Source organism: Notolepis coatsorum, assembly GCF_963971535.1.
Source record: "Notolepis coatsorum genome assembly, chromosome: 7".
NCBI lineage: Eukaryota > Metazoa > Chordata > Actinopteri > Aulopiformes > Paralepididae > Notolepis > Notolepis coatsorum.
In genome coordinates, this window is record NC_140171.1 from 18,573,409 (window position 1) to 18,594,305 (window position 20,897).

General features: G+C 44.7%; 1 protein-coding gene across 1 annotated transcript in view; it reads right to left on the reverse strand.

Moving 5' to 3' along the window:
* The window catches only part of slc25a10b (solute carrier family 25 member 10b), a 52,658-nt gene that overhangs the window by 26,011 nt on the left and 5,750 nt on the right, over window positions 1-20,897 (reverse strand). The window contains exon 2 of the mRNA XM_084319235.1: window positions 1,198-1,317. Within this exon, the coding sequence (XP_084175361.1) occupies window positions 1,198-1,317 (120 nt within the window). The remainder of the gene's footprint in view (window positions 1-1,197; window positions 1,318-20,897) is intronic.

Here is a 20,897-nt window from a genome sequence, read left to right on the forward strand (position 1 = left end):
GTCTACACCCTCCCCAGACCGACAGTAGGGCAGCATGTGGTAGTCTACACCCTCCCCAGACTGACAGTAGGGGCAGCATGTGGTAGTCTACACCCTCCCCAGACCGACAGTAGGGCAGCATGTGGTAGTCTACACCCTCCCCAGACCGACAGTAGGGCAGCATGTGGTAGTCTACACCCTCCCCAGACCGACAGTAGCATGTGGTAGTCTACACCCTCCCCAGACCGACAGTAGGGCAGCATGTGGTAGTCTACACCCTCCCCAGACTGACAGTAGGGCAGCATGCGGTAGTCTACACCCTCCCCAGACTGACAGTAGGGCAGCATGTGGTAGTCTACATCCTCCCCAGACTGACAGTAGGGCAGCATGTGGTAGTCTACACCCTCCCCAGACTGACAGTAGGGCAGCATGTGGTAGTCTACACCCTCCCCAGACTGACAGTAGGGCAGCATGTGGTAGTCTACACCCTCCCCAGACTGACAGTAGGGCAGCATGCGGTAGTCTACACCCTCCCCAGACTGACAGTAGGGCAGCATGCGGTAGTCTACACCCTCCCCAGACCGACAGTAGGGCAGCATGTGGTAGTCTACACCCTCCCCAGACTGACAGTAGGGCAGCATGCGGTAGTCTACACCCTCCCCAGACTGACAGTAGGGCAGCATGTGGTAGTCTACACCCTCCCCAGACTGACAGTAGGGCAGCATGTGGTAGTCTACACCCTCCCCAGACCGACAGTAGGGCAGCATGTGGTAGTCTACACACCCTCCCCAGACTGACAGTAGGGCAGCATGTGGTAGTCTACACACCCTCCCAAGACCGACAGTAGGGCAGCATGTGGTAGTCTACACCCTCCCCAGACCGACAGTAGGGCAGCATGTGGTAGTCTACACCCTCCCCAGACTGACAGTAGGGCAGCATGCAGTAGTCTACACCCTCCCAAGACCGACAGTAGGGCAGCGCAACAACCAGGAAGGCAATTGACATAAATTGGGGGACAGGAACAAAAATTAAAAAATAAACTGAAATAAATAGAGAGTACCAATCCGATCGCTTATTTGCTTTTGCTGAATATTATAGATTTGACCATCAGTTTGGGGTCATTGGACAAAAACGATTGAGATATAAAACAGTAATGAGTAATAACCAGTATCAATATCTCTGCATCCCACACACACACACACACACACACACACACACCTGTCTGCAGAGGGAGGCAGAGAGGCCGCTATAGAGGGCCAGCAGTCCGTCGCTCTTCACCACATGAACAGCCATTCCCACCATCTTCATCTTCACCTCCTGTTGTGTCTGCAGATGCACCTGAGGAGACACACAGACAGAATCATCATCATTATTATTACTATGATCATCATTATTAAAATCATCACTACAATCATCATTATTATCATCACCACCACCACTATAATCATCACCATCGTCACCAGCAGCTGAAAGCCATTATAGATCGAAACTCTCTTCTAATCATTATCGTACACAACGCAATGCTGAACAATGTGACATAAAAAAAACAACACCTGGCAGTCTATACACAGCACTGGGATAAAAGCGGTCCGGCCCGGGGTTCCTCTCTGCAGGTTGAAGGACAGACGCGTGTCTATCTGCCAGACATGTCTGACGGAGACGGCATGCCGAGTTTATAGCTCAGTAACCCCCGGTCCAAGCAGCGTGCCTCTGTGACTTATGGCTGAGATCAATCTGCAGCTGACGCATGTACACACACACACACACACACGCGCACACACACACACACACACACGGCTCTACTACAATGAGGGATGGAAATGCGATGTAGAAAATGTACTGCAACAAGACATCACATGGCAATCAGCCTTTAGGTCAGTCAGGACAGTATTGGTGGAACTAGTACTATTACACTGGAACCAATACCATTATTGAGATATATTACAGAGCAGCCACATCAGTATGTAAAACTATGGGTGGCAATGTTACAATGTAGCGCTATTATGGGAAGGTCGTGTAAGGATGTTGTGACCAGGTGGACATAATGTCACTTATTAAATCACTAACCCTGGCTCCTGTCAATTTCACACGCACGCACGCACACACACACACACACACACACACACACACAGTCCAAACTCATTAAATACATTTCATACACAAGCTTCCAAACACGCAGCCTTATCAAAAGGCAGGGTCAACTGGCCCCTCCCTCTAGTGGTGTCTGTATTGTCCTGCTCAGTGGAGGCCTTATCTATAGGACTGGGCTCTGTTCCAAGAAAGGCCTTCATTGCACCAATCAGGACGGGCACTGCTGCCCCCCCCCCCCCCCTTTAGGGCCTAGTAGTAGCAGAGTAATGCATGTCCTTTAGGGCCTAGTAGCCAAGTAGAGAAGAAAACGTACTGTAGCATGAAATACGGTTCATGTGTAACTTCACAACTCCATGCAGATGACATAATGACATAGAAGCGACTGCGTGGAGAAGGGGCAGATGCACCAGGGGGTGCTGGGTATCGTAGTTAAATTTCTTTCCATTTTAGAGTTAAACGCAGTGGTATGTATATTATGCCTTTTGTAACGTGGATATGTTAAAGGTTAGTCCATAAAATGCAAGATATCCTCTGAAAAAAGACCAATGGGAAAGTTTGTATCTTCCGGTTGTTTTCCAGGACCGGCCTCTTATTTGGGGGAAAACAACACAAGGAATAAACAGCCAGGGATTAGATGCCGTTTGTTCGTCAACTACAACTTTTGGATAAAACACAGGGATATAAATCACACTGAAGACTATCAAGGTTATTACCTCTTGGAGATTCATAAGCGTGATATTAAAATGTCCAGGTGGGGAAATGAGGAAATACCCAGCAGCTGAATGGGGAAACACCATAAAGGGAAGACTGAAGGAATTAACGTTTCACAGTACAATGGCATGAACAGTTGATGGCCAGTGTTGGAAAGTAATTGCTTGACTTAACGTGATGCACTAACAAAACAAACGTTTCAAACAACGATGGCGTCAAAGTCCCCGGGTGTGTCGGTCTGATGTAGAATGATAAAGAAAGCAGATAACAATCTGGCTAGTTTCCACATCCCTTTGTCATCCAAACCGGGGTTTCATCATAGCCCCTAAATCAACATTAGCTAATCCCGATTAGCATGGCTAGCTAACATCAGTTAATGTCTGATTAAGTAGCAAACATTCACCGGCGTTAGCAATGCTAAGTGCTATGATAACATTTACCAACTTCTTTTCTGAGAGGATTATGGCAAAGGTCCTGTGTGTGTGTGTGTGTTGCTGGTGAATGTAGCTTGGTTTCTTGCATACAAAAGGGGTGGTTAGACACATTTGTATCTAATTTATTTCCATTAATTGAATGAATTCTTGTCATGGGTCGATAGCCGGCTCTCAAGAGTTAGGTGGCTTTGCTGGCTGGCCGGGCTGCGTGAATATTAAAGGCAACCAACTTGTGTTCAGCTTTTCGTTCAGCGTTTCTCTGATTGGCCACACGGCCAATCAATCAATCCACTAGCACACGCCCTTGCGGCAAGAGAGACGCGGCAGAAGAGCTGGTCGAACCAGCGGTGTTCTGTTGTGTGACTGTACTACAGCGGTGTTCTGTTGTGTGACTGTACTACAGCGGTGTTCTGTTGTGTGACTGTACTAAACTCTTCCACCACATGACCGACATTTGACATACAGTACACCTCCTATCTATGTTGGGATTATGTTTGGTCATGACAAAACAATAAAAATCGCTACTGTTAGTAATGCTGCCACCACCCACTTCAATGACAGAGCTCTCATATTTGCGAATGCATAAACTATATCTTAAATTATGGCGATGTGTCTAATATGGCTGTCGCGAAGTCATTGATAAGCGACAGCCATATTAGACACATAGCCATAATTTAAGATATAGTTTATGCATTCGCAAAATATGAGAGCCGCTGTCATTGAAGGGCTTCTACAACGGAGGAACGGCCGCTGCTGCTGCTGGAGCTGAACCGAGTCAAGCCGCGGGCGGTGCACGGAAGCCGGGGATAAACCACCGCGTCGCCCCGCTGCGCTTCAGGCTCAGCAGCCTCCACGGGCGAAATAACATATAACGTTACAGTTCCACACTGATGTACAGTGAGTGTCTAATATGGCTGTCGCGAAGTCATGCCTCTCCCTCTGAAAGCCCATCCACGCTGTGTATCATAGAGACATAGAGCACTGGGTTTTATCACTGGAGATATATTTCTCACTCACCATTGTATTTTGCGCCATCTGACAATATCATAATGATGTGTTTTCTATATTATATCCACAATCATTCATCTAAAAAATTGTATGGGCTTTGATTAAACATGTAACCTACACCTACTGTAACTTACTGTACCTCTGCTTCCTACAGCACAGCAGGTAATGGCGTTAATCAATGGAACGCGAAACATAATAACGTTACGCTTTCTAGTTCAGCGCATTTCATAACTGTATGGGCTTTGTTTATACACGAGTGAATCTGGTAGTTGGTTGTTAAAAACGCGAAACATAATAACGTTACGCTTTCTAGTTCAGCGCATTTCATAACTGTATGGGCTTTGTTTATACACGAGTGAATCTGGTAGTTGGTTGTTAAAAACGCGAAACATAATAAAACGCGAAACATAATAACGTTACGCTTTCTAGTTCAGCGCATTTGCAGCCCAACACAAGTGCGTTGGTACAGCAGCCCAACACAAGTGCGTTGGTACACAAGTTGGTTGCCCGCGCTGCCGCTCGCTTGCTCCTTGGATTTCATTTGGGACGTGGGACGACTGCCGCTTGCCTGCGCGTGGGGGCGTGGGGGGGCGCGGCCAATCAGAGAAAAGCCGAACACAAGTTGGTTGCCTTTAATATTCACGCGGCCGGCGTGTTGCCTTTAATATTCACGCGGCCGGGCTAGTATACGTTTCAGCGTGTGACATTGGTGAAATCGTCAGGTCTGATTGGTCGTCTACTTTTGTGGGGACAGAGACATAAAGACCGACATACAGACAGACCAACACTTCTACGGTGTAGAAATTAATCGTCTGTTTTTAACAGAACAAACAGGCCTCAGACTAGGTCCCTGGATGAAGCTAGGAAGCTACATAGAAAGTGTTCAACTGCGTTGTTTACAAATGCAGAACCTACAGTTTAGTGTACAAAACATATTGTATATCTTATTGGCTTTTGTTTGGTTCACACTGCCTCTAAAATATTTTGTTTTGATACTGTATATTAAGAATTATGACGATTGGGGTGATGAATGTTCTTCACCACTAAGTGTGTCTGATTCTTAAACACCACCTGAATGGATTATAACGTACATTGTGACCGATAGGGCATACAGACCCTCATCTGCACCTTTGTTTATACTGTTTAATCTTCTCGTATTTTATATTACCCTGCCCATAACTATACCCCCCTCCCCCCTCCACTGTGCTGCTATGACGCCTACATTTCCCCAAGGGGATCAATAAAGGAATATCTTGTATTATCTTATCTTATCTCATCTTATCACAAGGCTGTAAAGGCAAGAAAACATTGCGCCATCTTCAACGCACACGTACCCACACACACTCGCGCACACAAAACAAAACAAACCCTACTGAACTCTGGAGGATGAGAGCACCTCAGGCAGGGGGCGAAATTAAAGCCCGCCACCTGCCAGGGGCGCTCAGTTTTTACCTTTGGCGCTTGCCACTGAGAGCCCTGCCCGCCGTGTGGCGTGTAGACGTGTAGTTCATAACGATACTCTTATTTTGAAAATCTGTGCGGGTCTCATTTCTGGCCCAAGCGCAACTAGAGTCATAATATCGATGGCTCCGGCAGTTAGCAGCATTCGGTTCGTATGATATTCTTATTTTGAAAAAAACCGTGGCAACGAGTCATATCCGCCCAGCCGGGCCAGCCCTGCAGCGGGATACTATTGGCTTCTGCTCGTATCAACACAGATGCCCGCAGCATCTAGTGCTAACGTTAAGCTCTCAGAATGGTAGCAGCTCGCCCGCAGCTCTAGTGCTAACGTTAAGCTCTCAGAATGGTAGCAGCTCGCCCGCAGCTCTAGATCGGACCTCCATGAGCTACCGTTACTGTTTAAACAATGACCCAGTCAACTATTCACTTTTAGTTTAATACATGAGGCATTGTGTAACGTTATCCAGCTGGCTAGCTACTCATAGCTCCCGACATCAACAACTGCAGCAAGTGTCCAGTTACATCGCATCAGCATGCGGGCTGCTGACTAGGGTCTAGGTGCAGCGCAGGAGAATCCTTTCATGCTGAATGTAAGAGTTTAGGGTCCAGTTGTAGCGCCGGAGAATCCTTGCTGGAGCTGGAGGCCACTCGAGTATACACACAGACAGTGGAGCTGTTTGCAGACAGCGAGGTGGCGATGTCTCGCAGATAATACAACTACAAGTATGATTATATAATATATATATTTTATTAAAAAAAAATTATATAAAATAATAATAATTTTTTTTTTATCAAAAAAAAGTTGGCAGGTAAGAAATCTGCTTGGCGGGTAGATTCTTCCCATCTACCCGCCACTGGCCGGTGAGTCAAAAAGTTAATTTCGCTCCCTGACCTCAGGTTTGTTGAGCTACACACCCACACACAGGTGAGATAAAGAGAACAGGCTCGTCCGCTAGGTTTCAGTGTCTCAGGGAACAAAATAAGTACCGCCAACCGCCAATGGCGGGCAGATTTAAGGTTTGGCGACTAACAATGAGAGGTCTGCCCGCCACCTGGCGTGTAGTTCATATCGATACTCTTATTTTGAAAATCCTGTGCGGGTCTCATTTCCGCCCCAAGCGCAGCTCCAGTCATAATATCTATGGCTCCGGCAGCTAGCAACGTTCGGTTCATATGATACTCTTATTTTGAAAAAACCTGTGGCAACTCGGTGAGTCATATCCACCCAGTCCGTGCTTCTGCTCGCATTAAAGCAGAGCAGCGCTACACAGCAGTGCCCCTATTTTGCGAGCCGAAATAGGTCTGTGGTGTTTTTTTTCTTCTCACAACGGGTCAAATGCATCTAACACGCTTTGCATCGTCGCCATTCCTTTATGCCCACATCGCCCAAAATGAACGTTACGTTAGCGTAAGCTAACAAGCTAATCCTGATCAGAGGCAGACAGTGTGGACTGGGGAAAGGGAAATGGGGGGGGGGCACTCTCCCTTTCTCTGTGTGTGTGCGTGCGTTTGGAAAGACGATGAAGTCAGTCAGGAGTATATTATAGTAAACTGAGGATTACTGAGGATGGACAGATAATGTTGATATTCAAATAAAAAAAGTTTTGAGAGGAGTGGAAGTTTGAAGACAGACTAGACTACAATATGATGCAGGGGTGGTGAGTTGAAACAGTGTGTGTGTGTCCCTCCCGACCCCACTTCTATGTTTCAATAAATTATTTGCATTTAAAACTATTAACGCTGACTCATTCCTTCAGTCCACTCAAAATTATGCTAATATTCCTTATGTTGTTTATGATATTAATTGAAAATAGCATATGAGAGTATTATATAGTAATAATAACACATGGCGATATACTAAAAAGCTATTTATAATTTTTGGCTGGTAAAAAATCTGCCTGGCTGGTAGTTTTTAAAATCTACCAGCCAAATGGCTGGTAAGTCAAAAAGTTAATTTTGTTCCCTGCATGTCTGCTCTGACACTATAAAACAATTATTCTGTAAAACACGAGCACATTTCCCTGTAGGTTGTGTGTGTGTGTGCGTGTGTGTGTCTCTGTCTGTGTAACAAGATTAGTATTAGGTAGTGATGCACGATATATCGGCCGCCGATATAATATCGGCCGATATGGCCGTTTTTTTACACATCAGTATCGGTCCGATATCAAGATAGGGCCGATATTAAAAAATAAATTAATTTTTTTTTTTTTTACATGTTTTGACCTTAACACTTTGACTGCCATGAAACGTGTTTTGACGTCATTGCTGGCCATGCTCAAGTTGCCGGGGGACGCTGTACAGCGTCCTTATATCAATATTTCAAAAATCTGCGATCGGATTCATATGTCCCCTCCGCTGGCCTGAGATCCACCAGCAGGACCCACTGAGCTCTCTGGCGGTTCAGGAGCGCCATCTGGTGGCCGATCGGCGCAATCGCTTTAACAGGAAGTGGCATAGAGGTTGTGCTACGTCCGTAGTACTTCCGGGTGCTCGCTATAGGTCCCGCGACTCTGGCTCGTCACGCTACACAGTGATCGATTGCCAATAACTCGATAAACAACATGATTTGGACGTATATACCATTATACAAGCTGGAGATGGACCGGGTAAATTTACATCCCATAATGATAAGATTTCAACTCTACGATGATCGCCCAACGGCGCGCGGAGACTGGGGTGAGTTTCAGCGTGTAACGTTACCGTCTTCGATACTAACTGCTATTATCAACATTTGACCCACATTAGATGATTGGTATAACGCTGCCCACGGAATTATAAACGCCCCCACGCCCATCCGGTCAACATCAGATGACGTGTAGTAACTTCTAGAAGTACGTCTAGTTGTAATTTTTTATATCGCGCTGATTGCCATAAAACTGTATTGCATCATCAATATAATGTATTTGGGGCTATAGATCACGTTCTGGAGAAAGCTGCAGAAAGAGATGAAAACATACTTATACATTAGACCATACTTTACTATGAATATGTGAATGAAAAAGTTTAACGTTGCTACACAATGAACAATACATATAGGACTTTGAATGGGCCCTAATAATGGCAATGTAGCAATAGAATTTAAAAAGTTATAGCCCTGCAAAGAAGGGGACTTTCTCCATAGACAAATAGCGCTGGCAATCTATGGTATATCATGAATTTAACCTTAGGCAACCAAAGTGTTAAATAGTTTTTAGTAAAGTAAAAAAAGTATGCGTTTTGGAAAATAGCTCTTTATTTGATTATCATAAAAAAGTGTTTTCTATACAGAAATATCGACATCGGTAAATATCGGTATCGGCCAGAACAGCAATATTAATATCGGTTATCGGTATCGGCCACAATTTTCACATCGGTGCATTAGTATGTTAATTTCACAGATCAGTCACTATTGTGTGTAGCAGAGACGGTACTCTTTGTATCCCTACAGGCGTGAAATATACAGGTCATGATTCAATTCCATACATAATACTGGTTCATTATTCAATATTGTCACAATAAAAAATAATAAAAAATATATATATAACATAAAGATTTTTTTTAAAGGAATACAATGTTTCCCTGCATTTTCATTTCTTATGGAATCGTACACAAGATGTTATAATAGTGAGTGCCACACTGCATAACCATCATTAGTAGTGAGTGACACACTGACTGCATAACCATCATTAGTAGTGACTGAGTGACACACTGCATCACCATCATTAGTAGTGAGTGGGGACACACTGCATCACCATCATTAGTAGTGAGTGACACACTGCATCACCATCATTAGTAGTGAGGGACACACTGCATCACCATCATTAGTAGTAGGGATGGGTATCGTTAGGATTTTATCGATACTACTACTCTTATCGATACTGCTTAACGGTTCGGTACTTTATCGATACTCTTATCGGTTCTTTTTGATTATTTTGTAAGAAAAAAAACAATTAATTAAGAACAGAATCGACATTGCTTTATTATTCTTTTATATAACTATATAAATATAAATAAATATTATTTCTTCAGCAGCAACAGCAGCAGCAATGTTTTAAATGTGTCTGAATTATAGACTTTTCATAATTAACAACAAATGTAAGATAAAAAAGTTGGAGTCATACAATACTATATTTTGATTGACAGTCGATCTGCCAATTACGTCACACCGCTTGCACCCACCTCTTCTTCTTACCACCAATCGGAAGCTCTCGTTCGTTTATTTACTTCCGGATTGTCAGCCATTATTCTACTCGGAGCTCTCAGCTCAGGCTAATAACGTTAGCTCCCCGCCAGCCACATTGACAAGTACCAGCGCTTATACATTACTGGCAAATGTCTTGTTGCACAACAAGCGTTGTCCGCATCAACTTTAGTCAAATAGACCCAGACTTTTGAACGTTTCGTTCTGTCCGCCATGATGAGAGCAGAGCTGTCTGTACTCTGTAGCCTACAACAGCACCTGTGTGTGTGTGTGTCTGTGTCTGTGTCTGTGTCTGTGTGTGTGTGTGTGTGTGTGTGTGTGTGTGTGTGTGTGTGTGTGTGTGTGTGTGTAAGAGCACAGCACAGCCCGCTCCTCCTCGCGCAGGCAGAGAGACAGAGGCAGGAGAGATATAGAAAACGGCCAACAAGATTAGTTTGCGACGTTTAAATTCCTCAAAAAAAAACTCCATAATTTCTCGAGTACCGATAGCAGTACCGATGACGTCGGAGCTTATAAATACTCCGGTCTTTTCTAATATAGTACCGGTTCCCGTTTAGAACCGGGATCCGGGGGTCATCCCTAATTAGTAGTGAGTTGACAGACACCAGTGTTGCGATGCTCATATCAACACTGGTTGCACGCACACTAATGACGCCAGGTGCACGCGCGCTCGCAGGCTCCCGCATGCGCATAAATGTTCCCTCGCATAAGTACAGACCAGACAGACTAAAAACAGTGCCTAATTGCCTCTACGAATGGAATGTAACACCTGACGACCGGCGCTATTGATATGCAAAGTAGCCAGGTGGGTACTGCGAGTTGGCGCATCAGTCGAGTGCAGCGCATTCCTGTGTGCACGCGCGTGCACATCCGTGCGTGTGCATGCACGAGCTTCTGCTCACAAAACTGAACCTCGTCCCATGAGCAACACATCACTGGTTGACACACTGCATCACCATCATTAGTAGTGAGTGAGACACTGCATCACCATCATTAGTAGTGAGTGGGGACACACTAGGGCTGAAAGATTAATCAATTTTAAATCGAAATTTGAAATGATGCAATTAGCAAATCGCAAAATGAATTATATTTTTTTTTACATTTTCTTTTTTTTTACCAGGAAGTCCCATTGAGATACAAGATCTCCTTTGCAAGTTGTTGTTATTGTTGTAGGAACGGTTTGGGAGAGGGAGGTAAGGGGTTTTAGATTGTGTGTCGTGAAGTTTAGACTTCAGAGAGGGAGAGTAAAGTACAGAAAAAAAAGGTACCGGTATCGATTCCCAGGTAAAAAGAAACATTTTCAGGCTCTGTGTCCCGAACAGACCCACCGCATAGGCCAGATGCAAGCCGCATTTTACAATAAACCTCTGTGGAGCTGCTTAAAAAATATATATTATAATCTCAAATGTAATCGCAAACGCAATATCTGTCAGAAAAATCGCAATTAGATTATGCGAGTGTGTGTGTGTGTGTGTTAGGGCTGACCCCTATTAGTCGATTAGTCGACTAATCGGTCGAAAGGAGCCGTAGTCGACTAGCCAACCTCTTAGTCGAATAAAAAAAGAATAATAATAATAATATTTTATAAAAAAAAATATCATTCTTTCCAAAAGAAAAGAGGCATAGAAGCGTGGCTAACGCTAATGGCACGCATACCAGAGGCGAATTGCCTACAAAAACAGGCACAGAAAGAGGATTTCACCGATCTAATGAACACACTAGACTAGACAAATATCAAGATGTATCCATCAGTGGACCAATTGCATACTTTTGCAGAGGACAAGAAGCCTTCAGTCGACTCCTTCAGACATTAAGCACCCCCACAGCCCAAATGGAATGATAAAAAAAAATAAAAAAATTATACTTTTTTTTGTCGACCAATAACGGCAAATTTTGGCCAATCATAGTCGACCATCCAAATCCTTAGTCGGGGACAGCCCTAGTGTGTGTGTGTGTGTGTGTGTGTGTGTGTGTGTGTGTGTGTGTGTGTGTGTGTTTTATTGTACATTAGTCTCCACAGTTAGCCTATGTGTGACAAGCAGAGCCGATTTAGGTCAGAGTCCAGTTCCCAACAACAAAGAACTCTGGTAATCACACATTCCCTAAACCACTATGGTAATCACACGTTGCCTAGACTAACTCTGCACTAGAGACTCTAAAGTTAGATACATTGTACTTAGATTTTTAAGCGAATGGGGTAGTAATATACCTCTCATGTGTTTAAAAATGTAACCCTTGCACTGAAGAACCATACAAGTCAGTTTTAAAATGTTTTGAACAGCCCTGTGTATTTGCGGTTGTGAAGTTAATCTAAATCACTTGGGAGCATGAATGTGACGTATATCACAAGAAACCACTCAACCTCGACCGTCTTTAACTATGAGTGAACACAGCGCTCTAGCTCACCATCTTTAGATAATAAAGTTTGAAAACATTGTTCCTTTGAAAACTTAAAAAATAGACTTATATGGTTCTTCGTCTGAGGTACTCTGCCCAGATAAGGAAGTACGGCTTCCTCCGTCTCCAGTGTCTGTGGAGAAATGAACAGGTTACTAAAAAGACCGCCTATCTCTGGTTCATACAAGCTCTCCTCCTCACCATCCCCCGCACCAGGCGTTCCACACTGAGAGACCGAGCTTTCGCTGTAGTTGCCCCCAGGCTGTGGAACTCCCTCTCCCCCTCCATCCAAGGCTCTGACACCATCAACCTCTTCTAAACCCACCTAAAAACCCACCTGTTCACTCTTGCCTTTGCGCAACACGGCCCTGCTCCCAAGTAGCCGACCCCCTTCCCCCCTGACTCTTTTCTTTAAGACTACTGATCCCGTTGTTTTAGTTTGTTTATTTTTTGTTACCGTTTCTTCCAATTGGACAGCAGCTTGCTTCCTTTATTATCTTATTTATCGTTTTATTTTTCCTGTTGTTACTATATATATTCATATTTTTACCCTCTCTTTTATATAGCTCTCTCTCTTTGTAAAGTGTCCTTTGAGTCTGAGAAAGGCGCTTCTCTCTCTCAATCCAATTTATTATTATTATTTATCTTGAATACCGACCACCAAGCCACTTCAACTCATACAGAACACAGTAGCCCGCCTGATCTTCAACCTACGAAAGTCAGCCCATGTTACCCCACTTCTGAGAGCGCTGCACTGGCTTCCCATTGCCGCACAAATCCGCTTCAAGCTCCTTGACCTGGCATATCATGCAGCGAGGGGAACGGCTTCCTCCTACCTCCGGTCAATGTTCTCTAACTACACACAGGGCACGAAATTAGAGCCCGCCACCCGCCATTGGCGGGCAGATTTTACGTTTGGCGAGTGAGACTGAGAGGTCTGTCCGCCATGTGGCGGGCAATCAAATAGTCATGTGAAAACCGATCGAAAAACATGATCCAATTCTTAGCGGAGTTCTCACTCGCTGTCTCAAGCACACAGACATACAGCGCACTGCTCCTCCTACTCCTCCTGCCCCTCCCGCACCCGTGTAAACACAGAGGCTATTGCCTCGGGCAGTCACCGTGACGTTAGTCTCTAGTGGGACCTCCGTGAGCTAACGTTAGCTACCGTTACAAAATGACCCAGTCAACTATTCACTTTTAGTTTAATACATGAGGCATTGTGTAACGTTATCTAGCCGGCTAGCTACTGATAGCGCCTGATATAAACAAATGCTCCAGCAAGTCTAGTAGTGCATAATACCTCCGTTGGCTAGGTAGCTCACGTTAGCTCACGTTAGCTCACTAGTCACTACGAAATTTCCCAGTAAACTAAATAGTTCACTGAGGCGTTGTCTTAACGTTATCTAGCCGGCTAGCAGTAGCTACAGATAGCTCCTGATATCAATGTATTGATTCGATGCGTATTCGAGCCCCTGGCTTCCATCGCATGAGGGCATGCTGAATGTAGAGTATAGGCCAAGCTGCAGCGCCGGAGAATCCTTGCATGCTGAATGTAGAGTATAGGGTCCAGCTCCAGTGCCGGAGAATCCTTGCTGGAGCTGGAGGCTACTCGAGTATACACACAGACAGTGGAGCTGTTTGCAGATAGCGAGCATTTTGACTTGTTGCGTGGTGGCGATGTCTCGCAGATAATACAACTACAAGTATGATTATATAATATATATATTTTATTAAAAAAAATATTTGGCTGGTAAGAAATATGCTTGGCGGGTAGATTTTTCCCATCTACCCGCCACTGGCCGGTGAGTCAAAAAGTTAATTTCGTGCCGGACACCTAAAGGAGAGAGGAGGGGAGAAACAGCCCTCAACCGTGCACGGTTGTTAATTTGTTCTGTCGGCTTGTCATCATTGTCGGCTTTAACGTTTTATTCAAATGTGGCAATACAAGCTTGATATTCAACGTTAAAGATCAAAGTAAGCCAGTGTAAAGTAAAGTAAAGATATTGAGCAACCCTAGTTTCTCTCTCAGATGAGGCAGGGGATTTTGACTTTCGAAGCAGCATTTTAGAGAAAGGTAAAATTGAGAGGCAAAACTGTCATAGCACTGGAGCACAGTGCCTCTGACATCCGCCAGCTTTAGTAACGAAATTGCTAAATCCACTCCTTCAGTGTTAGCAATGGCTCTTAAAAATAAGCTAGTAGTTAGCAAAACACAATACTGTCAAATGTTTACCTCTCACTGTTGAACCTATTACTGTGTCGATGGTTTCCCCTCTGGAGTTTTATTTAATGGTATGTTTAGGCGTTTTTCCAAAAAGGAGTGAGAGGAGTCAACACTATCTCAGTCTCCTCTCCCAACCAATCTCTTGTCACATATACCACCCCCACAAAAACAAACCCTCAACCCCCAGAGGAGCAACAACAACAAATCAGCGCAACTTGCGCTCCGGAGAGAGAGGCGCAAGTTCATTATCTTGCATACAGTACGCTTTTACCGCTTCTCTGTCTCAGAAAACCAACTCAAGTAAGATGTCAGAATTTCATTGGCTACACAAACGGTCAATCATGTTCAGCGTCAGTGGTGATTTGTCCGGTCATTGAGAGGCGAAACCGGAGGTGGTCACTTTTTCGAAACTGACGCTCGTTGGCTGTTTGGTTTTATAACCCGAGATTGGATGCACGCGATAGGCCAAGTGGTGTGTCAATCAAACGGTGGCCATTTTAGCTTTCAACCAATGTGTTGGTTGAGAGACAATAACAGTGTGATGCCGACAAATGGCTGTAAATGTGTTGCGTTGCGACGTGCAACAGCCCGTGTGCAAAACATTTTAAACATCTGCAATGTTAGAATTTCGAGACAAATATACAGAAAATGGTAGATGCCGTCTCTCTCTCTCTCTCTGACAGCAGTCTACAAAAGCTGATGAGGCCCATCTCATGAAATCACAGAACACTTTCCTTGCGTAGGCTATTCATCCTATGCTCCAGGCCGACACTCAACATTGATTCAAGCCTACGGGCGCGTCTGGGTGATTGTAGAGGTAAAAGCACTCGCGGGCACCCAAGTGGCGACCCATGTAACACGCTGCGTCGCGAAGCGGCCGACCCGGGTTCGATTCCCAGACCCGCCGTCCTTTGCCGAATGTCTTCCCCCCCGCTCGGTCTCCCGTTCTTCCTCTCTCTCTCCCTCTACCGGACTGCCAGGTAGTACAAACAAATAAAATAATCTACCAAAAACATGATACAAATAAATAAATAAAAGCACTCGCCTACCAGCGCAGTCCAGCTTGGTCAGACGTTCCAACGAGACGTTCAGCAGGGTGGGGGATCTGGGGGGAGCTAGCATGAACCTTCCGCACGCGTTACGCTCTCCCAGTGAAACTCCTCGCTGACGGGTGAAAAGAAGCGGCTGACGACTCCACATGTATCGGAGGAGACATGCGTAAGTCCACACCCTTCCCAGACCCTGCCCAGGACAGCGCAATGACCGGGACCATGATGACACACGTGGGGAATTGGCATGACTAAAGTAAATTGGGGAGAAACTGGAGAATAAAAAAAACATTTGATTGAATTATCTACAGATATCACGGAACAATGAAACTGTGTGGACAAAGTTTCGTTCAACATGATTTATTGAAAAAGCCCTCGGCCAGATTATTCACGGAGGCGGACGACAGAGTCTTTGATTGATGTGTTTGGTCCATGATGTAGCACGACTCAGTTAGCCACGACGTCCGCATTAACCCGCTCACTGCCACTCTACCAAAGGGTTAACCCTTTCACTGCCATGTGACAAAGGGTTAACCCTTTACTAGCACACTACAGATCAAATCAAATCAAATTTATTTGTAAGGCCCGACAACACACGTTAATGTCCCCATGGGCCGTACAAGTCTTCTTTAAACAAGTCAAGAAGAAACATAACAATAAGTCAAGAACAGAACAAGAACACCATAAGGTCCAACACATTTTAAATAAATGCAAATAAATGAAAGAATGCAAGCACTCCCAGACATACCCCACGCGAAGGTAAGGAAAAACTCACTAAAACCTAACAATAGGGAAAAAATGCTCCACAGGCAGTGTGGAGGAGAGAAACCTTAGAAGGGCCATTCAAGGGGGGATCTCCCTTCTTAGATGTCTAGTAGTGTTGCAGACTAACAGTTGGTAAGCATGCACTCAAGTGTGTAGTGAAACACAGATGAGTGCATGCAATAGCAACTGAACATTTTGAAAGATTAAAGATAGAGCTGATAGCAACTGAACATTTTGAAAGATTAAAGATAGAGCTGATAGCGAATCTATTTGAGGCACAGGGGCGGCGCAAAGAGGTCCTCCCCGTCTTAATCACGGGACATTCAACACTCCGGTCATTGCTCCGAGACAGCCGGAGACAGGGAGATAGGCGCGGCGCAGAGAGGGTCGCAACCTCCCCGACATTATCGCGGGACGTCCAGCACTCCGGTCACCACTATGAGGCCGCCGGAGACAGGGAGACAGGAGGGCACGCAGAGAGGGTCTCGCATCCTCCCAGCCTTCATCACTACACTACAGAACAGTCTGTAGTGTGATAGTAAAGGGTTAACCTTCTGTAGTGTGGTAGTGAAAGGGTTAATAGTCTATGGACGTTAGTACTAGGGCTGCAACGATTAGTAAAAAATCGTCGACGAGGAATTGTTGCGTCGATTAGTCGTCTAAAAAGAATATATATATTATTATTATTATTATTATTATATATATTTTTTTGCACTACCTATCTTTGTGAAATTGGCTTCTCGGCTCTGGTCCAGCTGAAGACTTCTTAGCTTAACATAACAGACCGACAGTAAGTTTGGGGGAACTAATGGGATAACTGGGGATGTTGTTTGGTCCTGACAAGTCAAGTCAAGTAAGTAAGTAAGTAATTTATTTATATAGCACGTTTAAAAGCCCAAGAGCCAACCAAAGTGCTGTACAATCAGAGCTTAAAATCAATGTCCTAATATAAAATACACAAATACAAAAATATAAAAAGGCACAGCAGGACAAGACAGTACATTCAGAGAGTAGGACAGTAAGACAACACACGAATAGGGGAACACAAAGTACAGTAGCACACAGGGGACAGAGGAGCATAATAAGAGATACAAGAGGGAGGGGGCAGGATAAAATTACATGGGAGTGTGTGAGTTAGGGTGTGGGAGAATCAGGGTTTATTGAAGGCCAGGGAATAGAAGTGGGTTTTTAGACGGGCCTTAAATGTCTCCAGTGAGGGGGCAGATCGGATCTCCAGGGGAAGCTGGTTCCATAGCTTGGGGGCCACGGCCTTGAAGGAGCGATCGCCTCTCTTTTTGAGTCTGGTGCGGGGGGGGACCAGCCGAGCCTGGTTGGAGGATCTTAGTGACCTGGGTGCTGCGTAGGGGGTGATGAGTTCGGTGATGTATGAGGGTGCTGCACCCGATAGTGCTTTAAAGGTGAGGAGGAGGATTTTAAAGTCTATTCTAAATGGGACTGGGAGCCAGTGTAGGGAGGCTAGGACTGGTGTGATGTGCTCTCTCTTTCTGGTACCGGTAAGGAACCTAGCTGCAGAGTGCTGGACCATTTTGAGGCGGGACATGGCTGTCTGACTGATGCCGGTGTAGAGGGCATTGCAGTAGTCAAGGCGTGAGGTTATGAATGCATTGACTACCGTTTCCAGGTCAACGGGTGAGAGGAGAAGAGTCTCAAAGCAACTCTGAGGTCATGCTCAATGTCCAATCTGTTCCTCTGCTCCGTCTTTAGCTGGACCAGAGCTGAGAAGCCACTTTCACAAAGATAGGTAGTGCAAAAAATTAAAATTTATAAAATAAATATATATATATTATTTTTTTATATATATTTTTTTCGATTAGTCGACTAATCGAAAAAATAATCGACAGATTAGTCGACTACCAAAATAGTCATTAGTTGCAGCCCTAGACGTTACACAAAGTGGTCAAAATGTTGTTGGCACTATTTGTAATTGAACAAACACAAACCGTAGTTTTTATCTTTTAGATAACGCCAAAGTAGCTGTATTCCAGCGCAACAAATGTGGTAATGTTAGCGTACTACTATTCATAGAATCCTCCTTACAATCTCATGCTCCAGCTTCCACTGTTGTGTTTGCTTTTCTGCTCACAAACACACACGCCTCACAGGATTTCAGAGACGCTTCTGTTTGAGCGAGATTTCTGTTTTTACTGGACGAGTGAGTGAGAAAGAGTGAGAATGTGTGTGTGTGTGTGTGTGTGTGTGTGTGTGTGAAATATAAATTGTCTCCTCCCCTCTCCCTACACCCCAGTTTTATTGTGTCCTGTTTGTGTCCTGCCCCCCTGTCACAAAGCTTCATTCTTCATGCGTGCAAAGTTTCAATTCAAAAGCAGGTAAATGGGCGCTATGGGGTAGAGACAGGTTTTCTGAAAGTTCTCATGACTAATGTCCTTTGTAAAAGAAAATTTAAATAAATTAAGCATTAAAATCTTGATTTTGGCATTGATTACCATGGCAGTGATTCAAGCTTGGAAGCATTTGGGTCAGCCCTAGTCTGACCTATGAGACAGGATGTTGGCCAACTCTCTCAGTCTGAAATATTTCCCTCTTCCGCACTATTTTGCAAAGACAGCCTTTTTGCAACATGGTCAAGCAGGGACAGAATGGTGACCTTTGCCCCCCGACATGGTCAAGCAGGGACAGAATGGTGAACTTTGACCCCCGACATGGTCAAGCAGGGACAGAATGGTGACCTTTGACCCGTGACATGGTCAAGCAGGGACAGAATGGTGACCTTTGATCCAGACATGGTCAAGCAGGGACAGAATGGTGAACTTTGAGCCCTGACATGGTCAAGCAGGGACAGAATGGTGACCTTTGACCCCTGGCATGGTCAAGCACGGACATAATGGTGACCTTTGACCCCCGACATGGTCAAGCAGGGACAGAATGGTGACCTTTGACCCCCAACATGGTCAAGCAGGGACAGAATGGTGACCTTTGACCCGTGACAGGGTCAAGGACAGACAGAATGGTGAACTTTGACCCCTGACATGGTCAAGCAGGGACATAATGGTGACATTTGACCCCCAACATGGTCAAGCAGGGACAGAATGGTGAACTTTGACCCCTGACATGGTCAAGCAGGGACAGAATGGTGACCTTGGCTTTGACCCCCGACATGGTCAAGCAGGGACCGAATGGTGAACTTTGACCCCCGGCATGGTAAAGCAGGGACAGAATGGTAGACTTTGACCCCCAAATCACACCAAAGAATGATTCAAACTTGAAAGTTCACGCGCTAAACCTGTGCAGATGAGGACTGGCGCTACTCAGACTTGGACCATAGTAGTAATCATAGAGGAAGGTACCTCAAGTCAAGAGTAATACATCTGAAGAAGATACTGTTGTGTTGAAACGTTAGTGATTTCTTTATACCCTATTAAAGTGTTTCTAAAGATGATCCGTGTCTCCTGTACCTTCCTTTTTGAGGACATTGAAGGGAGACTTGTGGCTGTGCCACCAGAGCAAGTGGAACGGATATCGTCCCCTGTAGGATTAAGAGTGAGGCTGGGGAAAATACCTTTCAGTATTCAGCAGCTATACAATGGAACCAGCTACCATCTCATATAAAAGAAAGTCACGATTAGACATTTTAAAAGAGCAGTGAAGGGATGGTTGCCTAGCCACCCGACAATTATAAGCTGAAGCAGTTTATTTTGTATACGTGTCGTTTTATATTGTAGTGTAAGTTGTATGTATTTTTGTTTGAATGCGTTTTCTGCACCTTGCTGAGACCCACCTGTGCCGACTATTGCTGTGACAGACGAGGACCACAATGGAAATAAGTCTCTGACTTTATTGTTTCTATGTCTGCACTTTATGCATTGCTTTTATTTTTGCACAATTCCCATTAGAAGTGGGGCCTCAGCCCCTGGATGTGGGTGGGGCCTCAGACCCTGGAGGTGGGCGGGGCCTCAGCCCCTGGAGGTGGGTGGGGCCTCAGGCCTCAGCCCCTGGAGGTGGGCGGGCCTCAGACCCTGGAGGTGGGTGGGACCTGTGCTTGGAGTTATACATTTTAATGACAGAAATCTATTACAATATTTTCTTGATTTAATCTTTTATTATTTTTCATCGATTTTAAGGACAGAAATCTATTAAAAGTTTTCAGGGAGGTTTTGATGTCAATTCTCTGCTCATTTTGTGCCAGTCTATAAAATGTTACCAACTTTATGCAAATGTTACGCCTATGTCTATTTTGTGTCTACATCACTGCTGTGAAGCACTTTGGGCTGCAATTCTTGCATGAAAGGTGCTATACAAATAAAGTATATTATTATTATTATTATTATTATTATTATTATTATTATTATTATTAAATGCCAATAGATCCTGCCAGACCTTTCTCCTGCACTCGTAGCTAAACATAGTGTGAGACTGTGGCCTTCCCAATAATCTACGTCTAAAATAAACAGCTAGATTGAGCACTTGCAGTGGAGTAATTACAGACCGTGTCTACATCATTACACGTCTTCCCGAAGGCCACTTACTGTTCGGTGTCATTATGCAGCGTGTGCTACCAGTACAAACGCTGACCCTATAGATCCAATCAAGTATTCAAGTAGGAGAATAATTGGCAA